Genomic DNA, 21624 nt, shown 5'->3' with positions numbered 1-21624 from the left:
AAAGATGTAGAAAAATCTTTTATACTCCCTCCATCCCTTATGTCCAATTTTAAGATTTAAATAATACTCTCATTTGCTTTTTTCAAGTACCATTAATATTAAATTTTTAAATACTGAAGTTTTTTTAAAAACACAAATGCTTTGATAAAATGGTTAGACGTTGGCCACGTTGCCATTGTAATACTTTGTACTTTGTACTTTTGTAGGCGTAACGAGTGGAAGGATTTGTTATCAAAGTGGGATAGACGTGTAAGATTTGACTTTTCATATGGAGTAGTAGCAACGAAGCACGGACACTCGTAAGTTCAGGCGTGTCCGAGTCGACACGCGTGTCGGACACGGACACGCGTGGGACACGGGGCAAAACGTCTCGGACACTCCAAAAACCGTGTCCGGTTTATTTTTGACGTTTTTGATTTTTGGACACGGGCCGTGTCACCCTTAGACACGGGCCGTTTTGGTATGACACGGGAAATAACCTAAAGTCTTGCTCTCTGCTTTGCCTCTCTGCCTCCCTGCCTATTTCCACTTCTCAATTTCTCATCTTCCTCTCTGCCTCACGCGAAATCAGTCATCACCATTGTCATCACTCAGTCACTGTCGTCGTTGCTCCACCCACCACCCACCACTCCACCGTTCGCATCAACACAGTCAGCTGTCGTCGTTGCTCCACGCTTGGTGTCACTCAGTCACTGTCGTCGCTGCCTCTGCCTCATTCAATTGCCGCTGTTCGTCCTCAGCCACCACCCACCACTCCACCGTTCTCATTGTCGTTGCTGACTTGCTGTCCCAGACTCCCAGGTATGGTTCTCAACGTTTTTTTTTTTTTAAATTCAATTAATTTTCTGCATTTCAGTTTCATGAATCATGTAATTAGAAATTTAGAAGTTGAAGCTGAAGGGTAATTGGATGTCTCGGACGAAATTTGTGGGTATCAAAGAAATTTTGGTTGAAATTGAAGAAATTTTGTAAGGGATTTTATAGTATAATAATAATAATTGAGTTTTTGGAATCTGGGTTTGGTGAGCATGTGCACAAGAATACCTCATACACTTCTTTCTAAATTTGTGAAAAGTTAGATTTTTTAATTTAATTAATTTTATTTAAATGTATCTTCTTTGAGATCAGTGGAATATTGCTTCTGGATTATTTTTTTCATTTGTGTTTATTAAATGTAGCATGTGGATCCTGGGGTTTTGAAGATGCAATGTTCACTATGTCTTGATTCCTATTGTTCTGGGATTTGTGTAATTATGTTTGCTTTTATACTTGGAGCTTTGATAGCATTTATCTCCTTCATATTTGGTTGATTAAAGAGTGTATTACCAACGTGAATGACGAGGCTTTATAATTGTGTTATTAAGCTTCTTTGATCTGGTTTTATTATATAAGAAAACTTTGATGCTTTGAGAGAAGTTTCTAATTTTAGTTTTGATTAGTGGTTCTATAAGTAGAAAATTCAGTTTCTGTGGTTCTTGTTGTTGCTAATTTTGCTGTGATGTGAATAATGTGTTTTGTTGGACTTGTTATGGTTAATCATGACTATCTTCATTGATATAAACTAGTGTATTTGGTTTGATGGTTTCTTGATATGTATGAGACTATGTCCGTACACTTAGTTCATTTACTTGTTTAATTAAAATTGTGTGTTTTGAGGCTAATTATTTAGTGTTTTATTGAATTAGTTGTCAAATTCTCGTTTTTTTAATATATTATATGACTTGTTATACGCCGTACCCGTGTCCCCTATTTCAGGATTGCCGTTTTCCCGTATCCGTGTCGTGTCCGTGTCCGTGTCCGAGTCCGTTTCCGTGCTTCCTAGAGTAGTAGTCATCACAGTGTAACTCATTTTTTTGAAAATAAAAAAGGCAATCCTCGTCGATTCTTTACAATTGTTGCCGTACCAAAAAGCAAATCATATTCCAGTGGAATAGACGAGGAAACTTTCAAAACTCAATAATACACTCGTATACTTTATCCTTATTTTAAGGTTGTTTTCACCTTGAGTTACATCACTTACATGTTAATTTATGCTTTGTTTAGAATTTTAATAACGATTTTTTTAACCCTCTTCTAGTACTGTATAATACGGAGAAAGACCCTACAAAACTGAAATCTCTCACAAATCCTTCTGATCCGTGTCTGCGGGCTAAGAACTTTGAGAGTAGGACGAAATATAAGGGAATTTCCATCCCTAATTACCTCTAGAGGGGTTTAATCCCAAAACCTTAAATTATGAGATGCAAACCTTATCACTAGACCTATTCATGCATGATGAAGTTAAATTGTAGTATTTGGTACGTATATAGTGATATACCGTAAAAAAAGAATTTTTTTTTTACCCAACTGTGAAAAAAAAAAGAAATTTAAAAATATTGACTCGTTTAATAAATGAAAAATGATAAACATAGCCCTTATATATATAGCCTTAAGGGCTATGTATAAGAAACTAAAAGGGGAAATACTGATGAAAAATTAATATTAATTACAATGATTTGCACATAATTTTATTTAAGGGCTATATATAACATTACTCATAATAAAAACATTTTGAAAATTTTAATTCAAATTCTACCAAATAACTATCTGTTTATATTTGCTCAAAAAAAAATAACTATCTATTTATTTAAAAAAATAAAAAATTACCTCTGTTTGAAAATAATACTCCGTATGAAATAGAAGTAGTAATTAAAAAAGGGGGTGATAAATACCGCCATCCAAAATGATCGAAATCGCCCTCATTTCAAGCAAAATGTCGTTATTACCCTTATTAAACCCTAATTATTTTTTTCGTTTATTTTTTACCCTTTTATTTTTTACTGCCCCATCAAACACCACAACCACCACTTTCTTTCTCAACAACCACCACAATCACACACTTAGTGACCACAATCGGCGGAAGGCGGCAGTAGGCGGCGGTGGCCTGGTGTTTTCATGGCTGGAAATTCGACAAAAGAGGTTAGTTTTTCTGTTTTTTTTTTCTGTATTTTTTTAAAAAAAATAATCGATCGCTGGCAACCGACGTGTAAAACCGATTGACCAATTGCGGTTACCGGCGATCGAAACCGGTTAACGGCAGCGGCAAACCAGTTTACCACGCCGGTTAGGTACCAGCGACGGTGGTTGTTTTTTATTTTTGTTTTTTTTTAAAATTCGAATTAAGGTTACTGGCGATTGTAACCGTGTGACCGTCGCCGTTAACCGGCGTGGAAAACCGGTTGACTGTCACCGGCCAACGGCAACCATAACCGGTTAATGGCGGTGGTCACAGGTTCACAAGTCACCGGTAACAAGCGGCTCATTGTTCCCCGTGGAGTGCTACCATCTTCTGATACATAATTGTTGGCTGTAGAACTTCTCTCATTCCTGCTGCCTTTTACTTTATGAAGCCCTTTTGCCTGCTCATCTGCATCCCATTCTTCATGCAATAGTCTTCTTTTGTAACACCTTGTTTTGGACCGACCAACAACAAATGTGAAAAGTTAAATATGAAATAGAGGTGTCAAATTCTGTTAGCATCAAGCATCAGTGTCAAAATTCATCAATATGAGACATCATTGGTGGCCCTAGGATAAATGTAGAGAAACATCTTACAATATGTATACAAATATTTGACGTGTCTAGATAATTTCCCAAGGCCACAAAAAAACCGAGCAAGTAATGGAATCATATCAGAAGACATAACCAATCAAGTGAACATCAGCAAAGTTGTTTATATACACATATTTAATTATTTACCACAAAGTTGTCCTTAAGGTTCTAAAACCAACCTCAACAACTTCAAAGAGTCCAAACTCCAAAGCAATGGCAGTATGGTAGACCTACACATTCCTCATGGAAAGATTCCCCTACATATTTGCTAATTGATTAGAGCAACAAGGCAGCCTAACACTATGAGCACTATAAAATATGCTTTCATCTTTGAATTGGATGCAATTGTATTAATATGATCATTTAAAGTTTTAATATTTGTAATTGTAACAAGGAAAGATAAAGGAAAACATCTAGTGAAGGTTTAATTTAAGGTTGTGGACTTAAAAGTAGTTTAAGGTTCTAGTTAGATGGAGTCTTTAAATGAAGAGGACTTGGTCACTGTTTGGTTAGGTATTGTCTAGTTAGAATGGACAACTTTGATCTATTCGGTGTTGACTTTGGGGTAATAGCTAGAATTTATGCATCTAGATACATGGCACAATTAAGCGGCCTTAATGTTGAAAGGAACTCCACATTAATGGATAATGTTGCATATTGGCTGGAGAAAAAAGCTTAAATTGTGTATTTTTTTCTTCTATTTGACACTGCATATAGATCACATGATGCTCCTCCCTGCTCGAATATCAAGCAATTACTGTTTCTCAATGATATTTTATGAAAAATTGAGGGACAATGAACCTGTGAGGGACAATGGTCACAGTACTAATTTTTATCATCATTATTATTATGAAAAAGTGAGGGACTAATATTATGATTGTTATTGTTTTTTTTTACAGTTATGATTATTATAGTTATTTTATTATCATTATTATTATAAATGATTGTAAATATTTTGTTCTTTGGTTATGACGACAGTTGGGTAGGCTCAAAATGACGCTTGATCGTATTGATGGCTCGGGTGAGAGACATACCAGGACTCTACTGTACATGTGTTGACATTGCCGAAGTGCATCACCAAATTCGTCCAAACTCGCACAAATTTCTCCTTGTGGACCAACCATTGATCCTCGACGTATTTCACCAGTGGTGGGTTCGATGCTCCCCATGTCGCTTTCATAGTTTGCAACTCTAACTCATACTCGGCAATAGTGGTCGAACACATTACTCTTCTCCATCTACCATTTCGAAATCTCTCGGCCATCAACATATCCTTCCCACACAAAATGTGCACCCTTCCCAATACATCCTTGTTAATGTGCCACCCGCATAATAAATGCGCACAATTTGGAAAGACCTCTTTCAAAGCCTTCATCAACCCCAACTCACAATCAGTAACAAAAACATTCAGAGCCACCTCAAATCCAATGTACAACTGCAATTTCTCCAAAACCCACTTGTAGCTTTCATAAGTTTCGCTCTTTAATATGGCATATCCGATCAAAAAGTTTTGATTTGTAGGCGTGACACCAACGAGCTCGAAGAATGGCATGTTATATCTGTTGGTCTTGTACGTAGAATCCATACCAATGACATGTGGATACGTACGTAACATATTAGCCATCTCTGGGTGGGCCAAAAAAGCATGGGTGATAGCACGGGTATCTGGATCAACATTTATCCAAGTGACATACTTGTACTCATTTGCCAAGTGAACAAACTGGTGCGCAACATCTCGACCTTCACAAGCATCTAGACGAGCACGAATTCTCACATTGTAGATATGTCTCTTGTTAGGGCTCTCATTCGGAAACTTCTCTTTCACGGCTGCCATAATGTGACGCGGCTTGGCTGCAGCAGAACTCATGTCAATAACAAGCGTCTTTGCAGCTGGACTAAGACCACTAACCTGCCGGTGACCCTCTCGATATACCATGAGCGGATGGTTATGCATGCCTTTCAAGCCCTTTTTAGATTTAATTATCCATCCTTCCATGTCCCGCAAACATCGAGCCGAGATTTGAAACGTACATTTACAACCCTTGCTCTTCGTGTTCTTATGTGTGGCATTTTCATGGTCCCGATTTTCCCCTCTGTTTCTCTCCCCCCGATCACATTTCATGTAATTAATTGGAAGCCCATTTCTTTGTTTCTTATACGATGAATTTGTCAAAAAGAACCCTAATGGAGTGGCAATTTCTCTAGCCCAATCAACAGCTGCTTGATAGGTCGGGAAAACTTCTCTAGTCTGAAAATGCGGGCTATAATCAACACCATCACCGCGTAATCTGATAATGACGCATGATACAAATAAATAATTCTTTTAATTAATAATAACGAACAATATAACATTAATAATTATAATAATAATAATAATCTTAAATAGAATAATATTTATTTATATTATTCATACTAGTATAAAAGTTAATACAATAATATTAGTTTTTATTAAAAAAAAAAAGCACCGTCACCACACTCAACCGGAGCTGCAAACCGGTTGACCAACATGGGTTACCGGATTTTACCACCGGTTGACCGTGAAGGATAACCGGATTTCAGCACCGGTTGCCCACGGTAACCTGCGTGGCAAACCGGTGGACCAACACGGCCAACCGGTGGTAAAAAACGATTAACAACTACGGTCAACCGCAGCATAAAACCGATTCCCGGGGAGGTTGACCGGTTTCGTGAACCGGTTGACCGGTTTTGCATCAAGTTTTACGGCAACATATGTATACAACTAGCTAATTTATAATTTTTTTCCAAATTCAGCATAATTTATAATCATATTAGTATACAACTAGCTAATTAAATAAATATTCGTACTTGTTCAAAAGCCGAGGGTTGAGATTGCGGTTGGTTTTCCGGCGAATCACCGTGATTATCATCCATTTCCTATAACTTTTCTGTTCGTGGTGGTGGTCAATCTATTAGTGGTGGTGGTCCGATGTAGGTAGTGACGCGGTAATTGTAGTCAATTAATTAAAATTAATTTTTTTTTAAAAAATAATTGGGTAAATATTTATTAAGGGCAAGAAAGTCCCTTTACTTAAAATGACGGTTTGATAAAAAACGTTGGCGGTATTTAGCAATCCACTTAAAAAACGGAGTATAAGCGGTGGGACACGTGCAAAAACGTGTATACCGGCCGACCCGCGTATAAGGCGTAACGTAACTATGTAAGATCTCACCTGGAGGACCCATCTCCGTACTATTTATAAGGTGGCCAGGTCAGCTGTACACGTGTACTTTAAGAATACCGGATCCGTCCGTAAATGTTGAAAGTTTGACCGTTTGAAGGATGTGGGCCTATTAATTATGGATCAGAATGATGGGCCAGTCAATAAGTATTTCGTGTCACTTAAAATGAGGTTTTAGGTATCTATCATAATACAGTATTGAAGCTAAGTAGTGATGTGTTTTATTGGATCTTGGCCCAATTATAGATTAGCTTCATTAGTCACCCCAAATTTGAAGTCATAATTCATGAACAAGTGGTGTGTTGGCTATGGTCTTTAGTCTTCACCAAGGCGACGAGTCATTATTTAGGAACGAAGAGAATAATATCTATGTCATCTATCTCAAACTTTTTATCGTATTGTGTCTTGATGGCTGGTTTCACTCTCATATCGCCGCTGATTATGCTACATGGTTTCCATAAAAGAGTAGGCATTAAAATCTTATTGAATGTTGAATGGGTGTAGGACCACTAATTTTGATTGAATGAGGCCGTGAACAAAAACATTAGTTAGCCATGCATTCAATGTTAACTTATGGATGGAATAGAACCTATGAAAAATTGAAAATGCCATGCATAGGTCCCATACTTGCACCCATAAAGTAGGAAAAATGTTGGATGGTCACTAATAAATTCAAGTGACATTTGATAAATTATATAAACCATTAAATTGAACATTGAACATGGACTTCATTCATTAACTTAATCTTTTAGTTGAAATGGACTATTAACAAGAATATCATTCAAAAATCAATTAAATGCGAAATATGGTGTAAGTAGTGATTCTTGATGATCAATTAAACAAAGACAAAATTTACAAGATCTCATTTTAGCAATTTTGGACTATTTAGTTGTGCAAAACATATTATATATGGGACTCATCACTGGAGCACATATCCAACCTAATAGGATGATGATCCAAATAAAAAATCACACATGGATCACAATATGATATTTATTTGAAGTAATTTTTATTTATTAAAACCCTAAAAAAATGATGTTACAATTTAGTTTCATAAATTAAAATTGACCCAACAATTGTTGAATTAACCTCGTGTAAGAATTTTTTTTGACATTATTACGTGTACAACGAAAACTGAGGATATAGTCGTCTATTCGATCTAACTTTTAACTTAGGAAAGAACTGGCTACAAGCTTACAAATATACTATCATGTATATATATGTTCATTGATACATGTATATGTGCATTTACATTTTATAATTAGATTTTGTTTGGGAAAGCTTAAAATAATAAGTAGTTAAATAATTCATGAATTAGGAATACTTAGGTTAAACTAGATAGAAATTGCATTTGGTTAAGTAGAGGAGAAAGGGCTTCCATCAACTTCTCGCAAGGATGATTGTGAACTCCCTCATATGTTGTTACGACAATGCTAGAGTCCTTGGATAGTCTCTGCACTTGTTTCTTCACATTACATGTCAAATGTGTGCACCGATAATAGCTCCTGTATGATAACCATAATTTGTTTAGCCTTTGATCATTAATCCAACATGAAAATTAAAAACCTATTAATATAGAAATATCGATCATCAAATTAGAAAATAAGGGGAACTAGTTAAGGGAAAAAAAAAGGAAGAATAAGAATGACCATAGAGAATAAATATTGATTTTTTTATAATATTTAATTGCATTAATTATCGTTCCCTAAAAAAGAAAATTAGTTGTTAGTACACCAAGAATGAACTAGACATGTACGTACCTTGGATAGATGTTATTCTTGACGGATTTCTGCCCATATTTTCTCCAACGATACCCATCATCAAGAATGTCCTCAGAGCTCTTCGTTTGGAATGCAAATCGAGGAACCACCTTGGCCTTCCTCGATCTTGTACTGCAACTACTACTAATACTACAACTACATATTCTCTTGCTGCTTTCCAACCTATGATCAATACTTCCTCTATTTTCTTCCACATTATTATTGCTTAGAGTACTATTGTTTCCACCACTTATAAAATCTGAACCATTGCTCTGACGATCATTTTCAAACTCAGCACAATCAAGTCGTTTATTATTATCATTATTATGACAATATTCATAACTACTAGCTGCCTTAATAGTTGGTGAATCGATTAAAAAGCTAGACCAATCAACGTTATCTGAGACAGTCGTGGCCTCAAAATCATTTGATGAAAACAACAACGGAGGTGAAAATTCCTTCTGGTGAACCTCAACGCGTGGAACATTTTGCTGCTCTTCCATTCGATGATGAGAACGAGTATAGATGAAGAGGCTCGGGATGAATATAAAACGTGTATGGGTGTATATATGATGAGATGGATGGAAGGTAAGAACGTTGGCCAGATATATGAAAAATAAAGAGTTAGAGAAATAGAGGTGTATGTGAAAAGGGAGGGAAAAAGGAGAGGATGTTACGTTTGAAGGAGTTTAGAGAGAAATAAAAGAAAAAAAAAAGGCCAACAAAATTGCACCTACTTTGTTGGTTCAACTACTGGTGCTAAATTACGTTTGTGAAAGGTTTTTCCTACAAATATCCAATACATATGTTTGCATTTTATGTTAGTTGTGTGTTTCTATTCTGTCGTTTTCTCTAATATGTGTACATTATCAATGGTGAAAGGCGAATACGTCGACGCAATGACGCATATATACAGATAGCAAGGTAGCTTCTTGCAGGATTTTTTTTTTTTTGTGTTAATTTGTTAAGTCACCAACCCATATAGTCAATTACTTGCCTGGTTTACTACTAATACGGTGATTTCTAAATTCTAATGTGAGAAGGGATTTATTACCAGTCTCTCAATGAAAGTCACTATGAAGATTTAAGGTTAATTCAGCCCATACAAACATGTTTACGAATACAGATACAAACTCGCCCTTGGAAAGAACACCAACGGCGAAAGCACTCTGCTGGGCCGACAGAAAGGTAGAGTCGGGTAAATTTTACACAAAAACAATTTCGACTAGATTTTGTAAAAAAACATGTCATGCTGTTATTCTTATTTCTGAGTATCATAAACTAATATTATTACATTCTAAGAAAATCATCAAAATTCAGACCTAACCCTCTCTCTACTAGCAAGACCACTCTATCATGGTCCTGCGCTTATGAACTCGATGAAACATGTTACAATCCGCCAATCTGTATATTGATAATAGAAAGAAAAAAAGCTAGCAGGATTTATTAGGTAAAGACATATCTTAAGGCTGGAAAATATTTAGAACAAGGGCCTCTTCCCATTCAACATCTCCATCAGATGATCAAAGACATGACTTCCACCGTCCCGTAAACCAGAATGCATGTATTCATTAGTTATCCACAGCCTAATTCCGGAAATATGTTCAGCAGTTTTCATGGCCAGATTGAAGTTCACAAACATGTCCTCATAGTAGAGCGCAGCTGCTACAGGAACCTATAATCATTGTCATGCAATATGCAATGTTAGATGAAAAGGCGCAGCATTATCTGAACCCGAGGGAGTACAACATGACAGAAACATGTATTCACATGAAACTAGCAAGTAGCGACACAAAAAAAAAACAAAAACAAAAAAAAAAAAAAAAAAAAAAAAATCGAAAATATCTGCAGTTTAAGCAAAGAAACAAGCCCCAAATTATGAATCCTGGTATTCTGCCATTAAAACATCAGCAATACATATCACCAAGGAAGGCTAAGAATCCAGGGAGAAAAAGAAACATTCAGGATCCAATCACATGTACAAGGCAGGAAACAGACCTTGTTGTTCTCCAGTGCTGCTACATCGTATAATGGAGGCCAATCTTTATTCTCTGAAAGTATGTGGGCAACCTCCTTGAGATGTTTCAAGGCAGAAATTTCATCAAACATCCATGGGAATACCATCTATACAAGAAGAGTGTCAAGTCAGATTAGATTAAATGAGCAGACGTTCCCTGCTGCGTACTGCAGATTCCAAAATGCAAGAAACACAATGAAAAACACAGATTGTAGATCAGTCGTTAAATTATTTCTATTGTCAATGGACCAACAAAGAAAGCAAATCCTTTACTAAGGAAAGCAAGTATTCTTTGGCCGCACGTAACCAAATAAAACTTAGTTACAGACTTTTTGCAGTTTAACTCTCGATGCAGCAAAATTCACTGACTTCACTCAGAATTATTGTATGAGTAACTTCTGTGTGAGAAGGTTGTAAGGCAAGGCAAGGGTTACAAGATGAGCTTTATAATTAACTTGGGTATTATGGGGCAACTTTTATAAAGAAATGGATAGAATTTCTTCTCAAGGCATAATTAAAAAGCTCTCATGCTAGAATTTACCATATTGTAAATTTAACAAGAACTTCATAGGAAGAGACTCGCTGACCCAAAGGAGAAGTAAAAGAGGGTTCTAGAATAGGAGGGTTTGACACTTGAAAACAAAGTTCAAACAGCATAAGCGAGAATTTAGCCCATTACACCAATGAAAAAAAAAAAACTAGATGATACTAAGAAAACAATATCAAGGAAAGATACCTCTCCTGTGAAGTATACAGGACGCCCTTCTTTTGCTGCCCTGATTGCGTCAAACTTGCTTCCATTGGCCTCCCTTACTCTATGAGCAGCCCACTGTGATGGAGCACCCTGCAGATTTAAAATAACTTACCATTATTTACATGGAAAACTTTGCTAGACAAACAGCAGCAAGTTCATCTGCCCTAAAACATGAAGGAAAAAAAAAGAGAGAGACTAAACTTACTTGGCAGTAAATCAACTCATGAAGTATCACATATAGCGGGTTCGTACTGAAAGCCCCCCAATTATCAAACTGCCATCCAGAAAAGTTTCAAGCCATCAATTGTCATACCAAGTTGTTGTTGTTGTTGTTTTTATTTATTTTTATTTACTCAAGAAATGTAAGTCGTTGTAACAAAAAAAAAAAAAAAAAAAAAAAACCTTGTATATTGAATTACTTACGGCATTCAAAAAGTAGTAACTGAGTTGCTTTTGTGCACCTGGAATTATAACAGGATCCCAGGCTCTCTCAAGCCTATGGAGAACAAAGGATAAGAAGGAAAAGGTAAAAAGAAAGGAAGAGATAGAATGACTAAAAGAGTAATTCTTTAATCTCACATTAAGTAAAGCGAGATGTTGACTAACTACTTACATGTAATGCAACCTCTCAAACCCAGCACTAGCCCCTAGACCAGAAAGACCAAGAGTTTGAAGTCCCCTTGGGGTTAACAATCCACCAGATGGTAGAGGCACCTTCATTCAAGGAGACAAGAAAAGATACAATAACGCAAATTTAAGTTTTCAACAAAAGCAATTCAAAAATTGAAAAGTAAACTCAAATGTTGTAGAATGTCGCACCCCGCCTCCTTCAAAATTTGCCAAGAATTTAACAATATCTTGAACAACTTCAACATCCTGAGGAAATCTTTCATAGTATTTCTCTGTTTGGCGTGAAATCTTTTCAAAGCATGCATGATACACGGCATCTGCAGTACAACCATCTGCGACAGGAGGAATTCCGCCTGTTACAAGGACTTGCTTTAACCCTTGAGGGGCAAAACTTAGATATGTAACAGCACAAAAACCACCGTAGCTCTAGAAAACAAAGGGAAAACTTAGATATGTAACAGCACAAGCTATAAATGCAAAAAAATCAAGAGATAAGCACTAAAATCAACTTATACCTGTCCCAAGATAGTCCAAGGGCCAGCTTCAGGAACAATGCGTTTTCTAATGAATTCAGCATCATTTACAATATTGTCTGCACGGAAGTGTTTCAAGTATTCAGCCAGATCTTCTGCAGATTTCATTTGCCGCATAGAAGATGTGGTTAAAGGAGTTGACAAGCCTGTTCCACGCTGTATAAATACTGCATTAGGTAACTCCAAGAAGAAGCTAAGAACCATAACCTAATCATAAAAACGGGATTTGCAAATGAAACTTCCAATAAATCATGCCTGATCCAACAACACAACACGATAGCCTTCACATGCTTTACCAATCCAACCATTCGATTCTGTAGGACGTGGAGACTCAAAGCCAGGTCCACCTTGCAGATATAGAAGATATGGCAGTGGTTGATCCTCCTTACCAGCTGAGAGAAATAGGAGAAATATGTAATTGTGAACCTCAAATTGGCAAAAGACAATAAAGCTATTAATGCATTAACAGCCATAACCAAGCAATACATATCACATTATTCAAAGAGCCAGACAGAATAAAAAGAGTATTGACTTTGCCAAAGTTCGTTAGTTTCACTTTGTATACTTATAAGTTATAATCCCTTTAATAGTTTTCCTGTTCTAAGAAGGATCAAATGAGTGAACATGCCAAAAGTATGGAACTCCAATCTGTATAGTTGCGTGCTTAATTTAACATCACTCATCTCAAATAGTAAGCCCTTATTCCTATAGACAAATTATCTAAACTCATAAACCCTTAAATTAAATATACACTCCACTCGACTTGAAACTTCTTTTTCGATATAAAAAGAACAGGGCTTTAATACACCACCATGTAGCTTCAACTCGAAACATGCACACATGCAATAGTTGATCGTATGAGAGGTTGTGATCAGTGTGCACACATTACATGCCGGGTATCGGCCACGTGCACCATAAACACATTGACACAGACCTGTGGTAGTGGGCAGTGGTACCAAAGATATAGAGTGCAGGGCATCATTTTCCTAGTTGTTTTAAGTCAATATTCTTTCTACAAAGTACTATTTAGTAAAGCAAAGGATATAAACACACTTGTAGTCAATCAATCGAATGTCTTTTTTATAAACAATTGTAATGGTAAGTATTAAGTACTACCCCACCACCAAAACGAATTATCAAAATTCCCTCGTACAATCTAGATTCTTGAGTGAAATCAAAAGCTAATTACGATAATCAACTAGCATATAATCCAACAAATTAGACTGTTAGTGGAATCCAACCAGGCAAGTAGGCAACCACACTCACATACACAATTTACACACCCAGAAAAAACAATATTAGAATAAATCTTAAAGTTCATCCCCTTTCCACGCCCTTTTTCACTTTATCAAAACTCTTTCCATCAAAAGCAAGACCAATTTTTCATATAATACAAATTTGTTCAAAATAACGGCAATTGATTAGGATATGATAAATTCGCAATCAAATTCGACAATGCAATGATGAATATGTAAAATTGATGAAATAGATTGAATTAAAAAGTACCGGCAACAAGTTCGCGAGCAAAAACGGTGATTTTAGGGCAAGATGAATCAGATACGCGAGAGTAATCAAGAGGGACAGTGAAATAATGATCACGAAGTCGGAGTTCCGGGACCGAGATCCAGTTTCCGGCGACATGGTCTGCCGGAGAATAGCTGTTGGCGGATGTCATGGCGGCGGAGAAAGTCGCAAATCTACGGCGGCGAGGAGAGAGAATGCGTAAAGTGAATGGAGCAGTTGTTGAAGAAGATGATGAAGTGAAGCGATAAAGAAGTAGAAATGGAGGTGTCAACAAACTACAAGTAGTGAAGGTGGATGGTATTCGTGTTGACCACATTATTCGTCACGCCGAAAGAAAGGCAGTTTTTTTAATGTGTGTGATTGGTTCATAATATTTGTCAAATACTTCCATGCTTTCAAGCTAACCACTTCAACCTTTCTGTTTTTAGCATTATTACTTTACTACTTTGTTTTGATTATTGACCCATGACACGAGAGGGCGGCACCTATTCTAGTGTTCTTTAGAGATGTTATACTTTGTTAAAGTCTGCTTTGTTTAGCTGACTCAATCTGATCTGCTGACACCTATTCTACTGTCTATAAGCTCAAAAAAAACAAGAACTTATTCGTTTAGGCATTAAAGGAATGATGCTCAAAATCTTAGATCAACAAGGCCTTGTTCATTTAGGCATTAAAGGAATGATGCTCAAAATCTCGGATCAAAAAGGCTTTGTTTAGTAATTATTGGTTAGTTGATTATATTAGCTGGTTGTACTAGTTATTTTTTACTACTAGATTGGTAAGAGATGAGAGTTGTTTACTTGTTTGTTAAAATTAGCTTATGTAGTTGTTTGTTAGATGAACACATAAAATGACAAGATTAGACATTGACAATTTTTTTTTACTTAACTAGGGTAAGAAAAAGTTAGAGGGCAAGAATGTATATTAGAGTAACTTTTTACAATAATAGTGTCATTTTACATCCATAACTCAATCAACTAATCTAAATAGCTCTTTCTTCTTTCTTTTTTAACAAATTAAACGATTTGCCTCAATTAGCTCATTTTAAAAGTTCTTTTACCAAACAACCAAATTAAAGGATTTATGTAGTCAACCTCTCATTGGTCAAATAAGCTCTTCTTTTCTTTTTTTTTTTTTTTTTTGGTCAAAACTCTATTTACCAAATAACCAAATTAGATTATTTATGTAATGTAATTGGTTAGGTGACATTCTATGGTGTTAACAAGAAATACTATAAAGAATTAAAATGTTACGTGTCAACTACAAAGTCTTATGCAATGCTAAATTAGTCTCTTGTGATGTAATATTAAATTTTTCAATAGCTTTATCACTCGTGGTAATTGAGTTTATTTATTAATGGTTTTAAATAATTGAAGGTTGAAAAAAAAATCTTATTGTAAATACAAGTGGTTTTCTAGACGAAGTGGATATCCAAATTTGACAATTCACTTACCAACTTAAACAAGAACTTCTAGATTGCTTGCTTTAGGGAAGTCAACAATGAAATTAAGATATTTTCTTTTTAATGTTACCAACAAGATATTGAAAAGTATTTTTCGGTACAACTTGAACATATTTAACAATTTAAAAATTGTTTGTTTCTCGAATAACACCTAAGACCTCAATATTAATTTCGAAGATGTAAAAGGTGCTTTGAAAATTATAAATAATGCATTTGATGCAACTATGTAAAGCATCATAGGGTAAAGTCATAGCCATATAGATAGCTTCTTGGTTTGGGCATCAAGTTGAAGGCTAAATAAATTTTAGGATTATTGTTAAGTGACAAAGGTGAAGACTTGAGGTAGCTATGTTACTAGTGCATTGTATATGATTAGAAAATAGAATGTGACCTTTAAATTGAGATAAATTAAGGGTCTGTTCTCATACGTTGAAATTCAATTGAGTTCAATTCAGTTCAGCTCAGTTCAGTTCAGTTCAGTTCAGTTCAATTCAGTTCAGCTCCTAATTTCCTTCTCTTATAAAATATTCATTTCATTTCAGTTTAGTTCAGTCAATGAGAATAGGCCCTAAGTAAGTTGGAATGGTAAAATCAAATTAATATGTGCAACTAAAAACTAGAGACAATCAAAACTCCATCTCTTAATCTACATTTTTTTAAAAGAAAAGGATATGTTCAATCATCATCCAACACATAGTTGATTCATGTTATTCACAAGTTTAGACGCATTGAAACTCCGATAATATTGTATAGAAAAATAATTATTTGTAACACCAAGAGACAGAGAAACTAACAATCATAAGATTTATAACCCCTTTTTTTTTTTTTTTTTTTTTTTTTTTGCAGGGGGAAGAATCATAACATAGTTTCTGTTTCAAAAGAATGATTTTTTTTTTTTTTTTCTTTAAGAGCAAAAAATAACGAAGAATATTATTGACTTAGCACTTTGGTAGGCCAACAACCCCATCACGATCCAAGCACGCACCAGTGCACTACTCTCTTCCACCCTTCCTTGTCCTTTTCAATGGCGGTCTTCAGCAATCTCCTAAGACACGCCACCGTCCTCCGCCACCGCTTCACCCTCCGCAGCATGAGCAACATCCCGGAAAACACCGTATACGGCGGTCCAAAACCCCAAAATACAGAACAAAGGGTAACATTAGCTCACCTTAAGCAGAAACACAAGAAGGGAATTCCCATAACAATGGTGACCGCCTACGATTACCCTTCTGCCGTACACCTCGACACCGCCGGAATTGACATTTGCCTCGTCGGAGACTCCGCCGCCATGGTCGTTCACGGGTATGATACTACTTTGCCGATTACTCTTGATGAAATGCTTGTTCATTGTCGTGCGGTGGCGCGTGGTGCTAATCGACCCCTTCTTGTTGGGGACCTCCCTTTTGGTACTTATGAGTCCAGCTCTCAGCAGGTATAAATAAAAAATTATGTTTTTTGATGTTTTAAGGATGAATTGTGAATTGGGTCATTGTTTTTTGGTTTTTTGCTTGATGGGTTGTTCTTGTTGATTAAAGTAGGGAAAGGAATCTACAATTGTATTGTATAATTGATGTAATAATTAGATGATAATTAAGGTGGTCTTGATTAAGTGGGGTTGTTCTTGTTGGATAAGCAGGAATGTTTATTGCAATTGGATAATTTATGTAATATAAAATACTGTAATAAAATTAATAATCATGTTGTTGTTTAGTTAAGTGCAATCAAGTTTATTTAATTTCCTTGTTTCTAATATTTGACCTGGTGGCTAAAAGCACAAGAGGATAAAGTGGTGGTTAATCAAAGAAAAAAAAAAGTTTTAACTGGTGAAGAATTAAGAATGTATTAGATTAGATTAGACATTTGGGAAAATGGGGCTGAAGTATGTTAGATTAGATTAGACATTTGTTCTGCAAGTGCTTTATTGTATCATAATCCAAAGTGTAAGCCCTAAGGTGAGTGTATTTGATTGTTATGCTGAGTATTGGCCCCTGGAAAGGAAGATTACTGCTCTCTTCAGCAAATGGTTTTTCATCGTGCTTTTGAAAAAATCCAAAGCTTGCATACCCCTATTTCCGAGTGGTCCAATAATCCCAATTCCTTATAGCTCATGTAGTTGGCTTGGGATCTCTTTACAGCGAGGCATAGAATAATCTCTAAGAAACGAAATGCCTATAAGCTTTAGAGGGTATAAACTGATTTATCTCATTGGTGTACAAGTGTATAATCAATAGCTCAATATAGTTTAGAGAGAGTATATACTCATTGTAATAAGATGCCTTAATTGATACAAGTATTATGTTTGTGAATGTATTAGTGTGATGGTTCATGATATGGCATTGTAAAATTAAAACAGGCAGTTGATTCAGCTGTCAGAATTTTGAAAGAGGGAGGAATGGATGCAATAAAATTGGAGGGAGCATCACCTTCTAGAATTACAGCAGCAAAAGCTATTGTTGAAGCTGGAATTGCAGTGATTGGGCATGTAGGATTGACACCGCAGGCCATTAGTGTTCTTGGAGGATTTAGGCCTCAGGGGAGAAACATTTCCAGTGCTGTTAAGGTATTTTCTGATAGACTCCTCAGTCCTCACCCCATGTGACCATACACTTGATATATGTTAGCGCTGAATGTGGTACTGTGAAGGTTGTAGAGACTGCACTTGCTTTGCAAGAAGCTGGGTGTTTTGCTGTTGTTTTGGAATGTGTTCCTGCACCAGTGGCTGCAGCAGCAACATCCATTTTAGGAATTCCTACTATCGGTATTGGAGCTGGACCATTTTGCAGTGGGCAGGTTTGTTTCTTATTATTGAAAGGTCAATGAGTTGACATTTTATCGTTATGCATTTGTGTTTTAGTTTGAAGAATTTTAGAGTTCATCATCTTGCTTTTTGCTTAGTAAATTTTGAATATACATTCATTTGTTACTGGACATCTTTTCACATGCCATTGCCTACTATTACCATAAAATTTACACTCTTGTGCTAATTACAAGCCTGGTTTTAGTTGACCTATGGTTCTTTCCAGTTAGTTTGTCTTCCACACTGCACATAACTCTTTTCATCCCTCAACTCTCTTAATTCATCTGCAGTGTCCCTTCAATACTAAAGAATAGTAGTGTACCCCTTTTTTGTTGACTTTATGCTCCTTTCCTCCCCTTGAATTCAAACCAGACTCGTTTACTGACCCACTGTTTAAGAAGGCATGAGCCTGCACTGAGGGCCTGAGGCAATGGGTTTCCTGGTGACCTGGTGTGTATGTGCAAGGTGCATCAAGGTATTAGGGTTCTTGAAGTGCTGTCATAAGATAAGAAGCCTGTGCTCGAACCTAGGTGGAGTCAAGCACACATGTCAATATGTCATGATTAGAAAGGTGGTCATTCATGTTATAGTATAGTTTTTTTTTTTTTTTTCTTGTGTAAGATTACTGAAAAATCCTTTTTTGACTTGTACGGGACTAACCTTAATTATTGAAAACATGGAAATTTCAGCAAAATTTCTACTGTTGTGATCTTAGGTTGCCCTTTTTTTTTCACAATTGTAATTAACTGATTTTCCCAGCATGCATCATTATTACCTTACTTATAAATTGAATGAGAGATTCATGACATTTGTTTAAAATATCAAAGCCTCTATAAATTACTTCGACTGAATTTGGCACCTAAAAGTAGGGCACTAGGCCTTAAGCACTGCAAGTGCCTCTACTCCGCTTCAGCAAAATCCTCATCATCCTGTAATTCCTCCCCCCCCCCCCCCCCAAATTACCAAAGAACAGAAATGAAAAAGAAGAAGTTGCCATGTCAATAAAATTCTTGGATTGTTTGCCTTTCTAATGCTTAATTTGAACACTACCTGCTCTTCAATTGAATTCCTTGCTGCATGCAGATGACTAGGTTCTTTTTATTTTTTGTTTTATAGAAACATACCAGTTATTCAATGAAACTCTTATTCTAAATGCTTTAAATTCCATTCTGACCTTTCTCACATGAAAGGCTACCCAAACATTCCTCTTCAACTTGGAAATTAAGATAAAGAAGTTATTTCAAGGAGAATTAATTATAGAAATTGAGAGAAATAAAGATAGGAAACTAATTTATGTGATTTCATGCACCTCTTTTATTAGCTTAATAAATCGGCTCAGTTGCTTGACCTCTCTTGCAGACTGCAAAGTTAAGTGTTTCCTCTTAAAGCACTGATGTGGACTTATGGATGGCCTTATAATAATTATGGTCCCTCTGATTTGCATCAAAAATTAGAAAACTATACAATCAATTCTTCGCTACTTGTAGGAAGCCTACCATTCTATAATGCAGAATGCTGTTTTCCTTCTTCATTCTCCCCATGCTTCAAACAATTTCATCATAAAGATGCAGAATTCTGCTGCCAAGTTTGTTTAGTATGATGCACTCTTTCTGTGGTCCCATAAAATTTACCGTTTTCAGACTAAATTCAGATAAAACTTACTCAATTGCCTATGCTCTTGTTTTTACACCAGGATTTTTTTCAAGTTCAATTGATTCACTTGATGTTATCCTAATATTGTCATGCTCAATCATTAAAAAGCTAAAATGATTCTGTAAGAAGGAAATTTATTTCAATCTTAGATGTCATTTCTGAGATTCGACTAAAAAAAGGAACTGTGGCATTGACTCTCCTCTTCACCACCCCTGCCCTCTAAACTATTTGCCCTGTCTGTCATTCAAAGAAAGAAAGGAAAAAAAAAAGACTGAATGAGATTTCATTAATTTTATTGTAGACTAACTCCATGAAATATGCAAAATGCATCCAATCATATATGATCTCTTTTACCAAATGCTTCTTAAATTTCAGGTATTAGTGTATCATGATCTCCTGGGAATGCTGCAACACCCTCACCATGCAAAGGTTAGATTGTGCTACTCGAACATTCTGCCACCGCCACCCCTAAAATGAAATAGAAGTAGAATAGATGGTTTATTGCCATTTTTTTTTCAATGAATAATTGCAGGTTACTCCTAAATTCTGCAAGCAATATGCACACGTTGGAGATGTGATCAACAAAGCCCTTGTGGAGTACAAGGATGAAGTGACAAGTGGTTCATTCCCTGGACCTGACCACAGCCCATATAAAATCAGTGCTTCAGAAGTTGGTGGCTTCTTGGATGAGCTTAAACAGATGGGATTGGATAAAGCTGCCTCTGCTGCAGCCGAAGCTGTTGAAAAGATGGAGAAAAACAAAATCACCTCATAGATTGCTACGACTAACAAAACGTATTCGACAATCCAAAACAAAAAAAAATGGCTCCTCATATTGACAAGAGGTCTCCAGTCTCCACTGATTTCTGTTGATAGTATAATTTGGATGTTATATCAGTAGAGTGCTAGTAAAAGTGAGCATGTTGTATCAGTTTCAGCTATGACACTGAAGCACCCTGCCAGAAACAGAGGATAGTGTTTTCTTTCAGCTTGTAAGTCTGTAAGTCGTTTGGTGCTGTAATTTTGCTAAGAGGCATAACAGAAACTGTAGTTCGGCTGTAGAAACCTTATGAGAATAAGAGATTTGATTTGATCACGGAGATTCTTATTTTGTATTCGACTCCATTTCAGTCTTCTAAATAGGCTCATTCCCTGTATGAATATATTCGAAGCATTAAATCAGCCAATCAGAAGTTTCTTAATTTTTTTTTTTTTTTTTTTTTTCTACATGTAATATCCGCAGGTTCTCTCCGTAAGATGAGGTCTAAGCTCCGGTACATTACGGAGTATCATTTAAAGGTAGGCTAACTCAATATTGATGATTGAAATACATTGACTTACAAGTTTATTTTACTATTTGAATGTTTATTTGAAAGTTTCCTGTAATCTCTAAAGAATCTGATGAGAATGACTTGCTAATAATAACACAGGACAGTGCAATCATGGGCGACCTTGAAGCTATTTGGCACTTTGAGAAATTCCACTTCAACTTTAATCAAATTTTGAGATTCCTCCAGAAAAAAGTGTCATGGACATGACTTTTGACCTTTGCTGTGACAACATTTGACAAGGGTCGTGTGTGATTTTGACATTGCTACTGTTGGCACAATGATATCTACAGAGTCTTAGAATTGACAATTATCATGTCCAATAATAATATGGTTTTGTATGATGTATCCTTTAATTAATTTTTATGATCTTCA

The 21624-nt window shown here is 36.0% G+C and overlaps 3 protein-coding genes across 3 annotated transcripts; 1 reads left to right on the top strand and 2 right to left on the bottom strand.

The window, feature by feature from the left end:
* Positions 1 to 7847: 7847 nt before the first annotated feature.
* Positions 7848 to 9701, bottom strand: LOC110714280 (probable WRKY transcription factor 75). Its single transcript, XM_021892781.1, has 2 exons — positions 8552 to 9701; positions 7848 to 8296 (listed from the first exon to the last, which is right to left on the bottom strand). Exons 1-2 carry the CDS (start codon positions 9052 to 9054, stop codon positions 8116 to 8118), a joined length of 684 nt encoding a protein of 227 aa, XP_021748473.1. The 5' UTR covers positions 9055 to 9701; the 3' UTR covers positions 7848 to 8115.
* Positions 9702 to 9781: 80 nt separating this feature from the next.
* Positions 9782 to 14496, bottom strand: LOC110714277 (proline iminopeptidase-like). Its single transcript, XM_021892780.1, has 10 exons — positions 13992 to 14496; positions 12741 to 12877; positions 12468 to 12641; positions 12142 to 12378; positions 11936 to 12036; positions 11746 to 11818; positions 11528 to 11596; positions 11305 to 11412; positions 10550 to 10675; positions 9782 to 10226 (listed from the first exon to the last, which is right to left on the bottom strand). Exons 1-10 carry the CDS (start codon positions 14323 to 14325, stop codon positions 10032 to 10034), a joined length of 1554 nt encoding a protein of 517 aa, XP_021748472.1. The 5' UTR covers positions 14326 to 14496; the 3' UTR covers positions 9782 to 10031.
* Positions 14497 to 16253: 1757 nt separating this feature from the next.
* Positions 16254 to 21021, top strand: LOC110714256 (3-methyl-2-oxobutanoate hydroxymethyltransferase 1, mitochondrial-like). Its single transcript, XM_021892754.1, has 5 exons — positions 16254 to 16903; positions 17825 to 18031; positions 18115 to 18261; positions 20297 to 20350; positions 20454 to 21021. Exons 1-5 carry the CDS (start codon positions 16496 to 16498, stop codon positions 20694 to 20696), a joined length of 1059 nt encoding a protein of 352 aa, XP_021748446.1. The 5' UTR covers positions 16254 to 16495; the 3' UTR covers positions 20697 to 21021.
* Positions 21022 to 21624: the final 603 nt, after the last annotated feature.

Source organism: Chenopodium quinoa, unplaced genomic scaffold, assembly GCF_001683475.1.
Source record: "Chenopodium quinoa cultivar QQ74 unplaced genomic scaffold, ASM168347v1, whole genome shotgun sequence".
Classification (NCBI taxonomy): Eukaryota; Viridiplantae; Streptophyta; class Magnoliopsida; order Caryophyllales; family Amaranthaceae; genus Chenopodium; species Chenopodium quinoa.
Note: the sequence above shows the minus strand (reverse complement) of the source record. Positions and strands in the feature narration are given on the sequence as shown.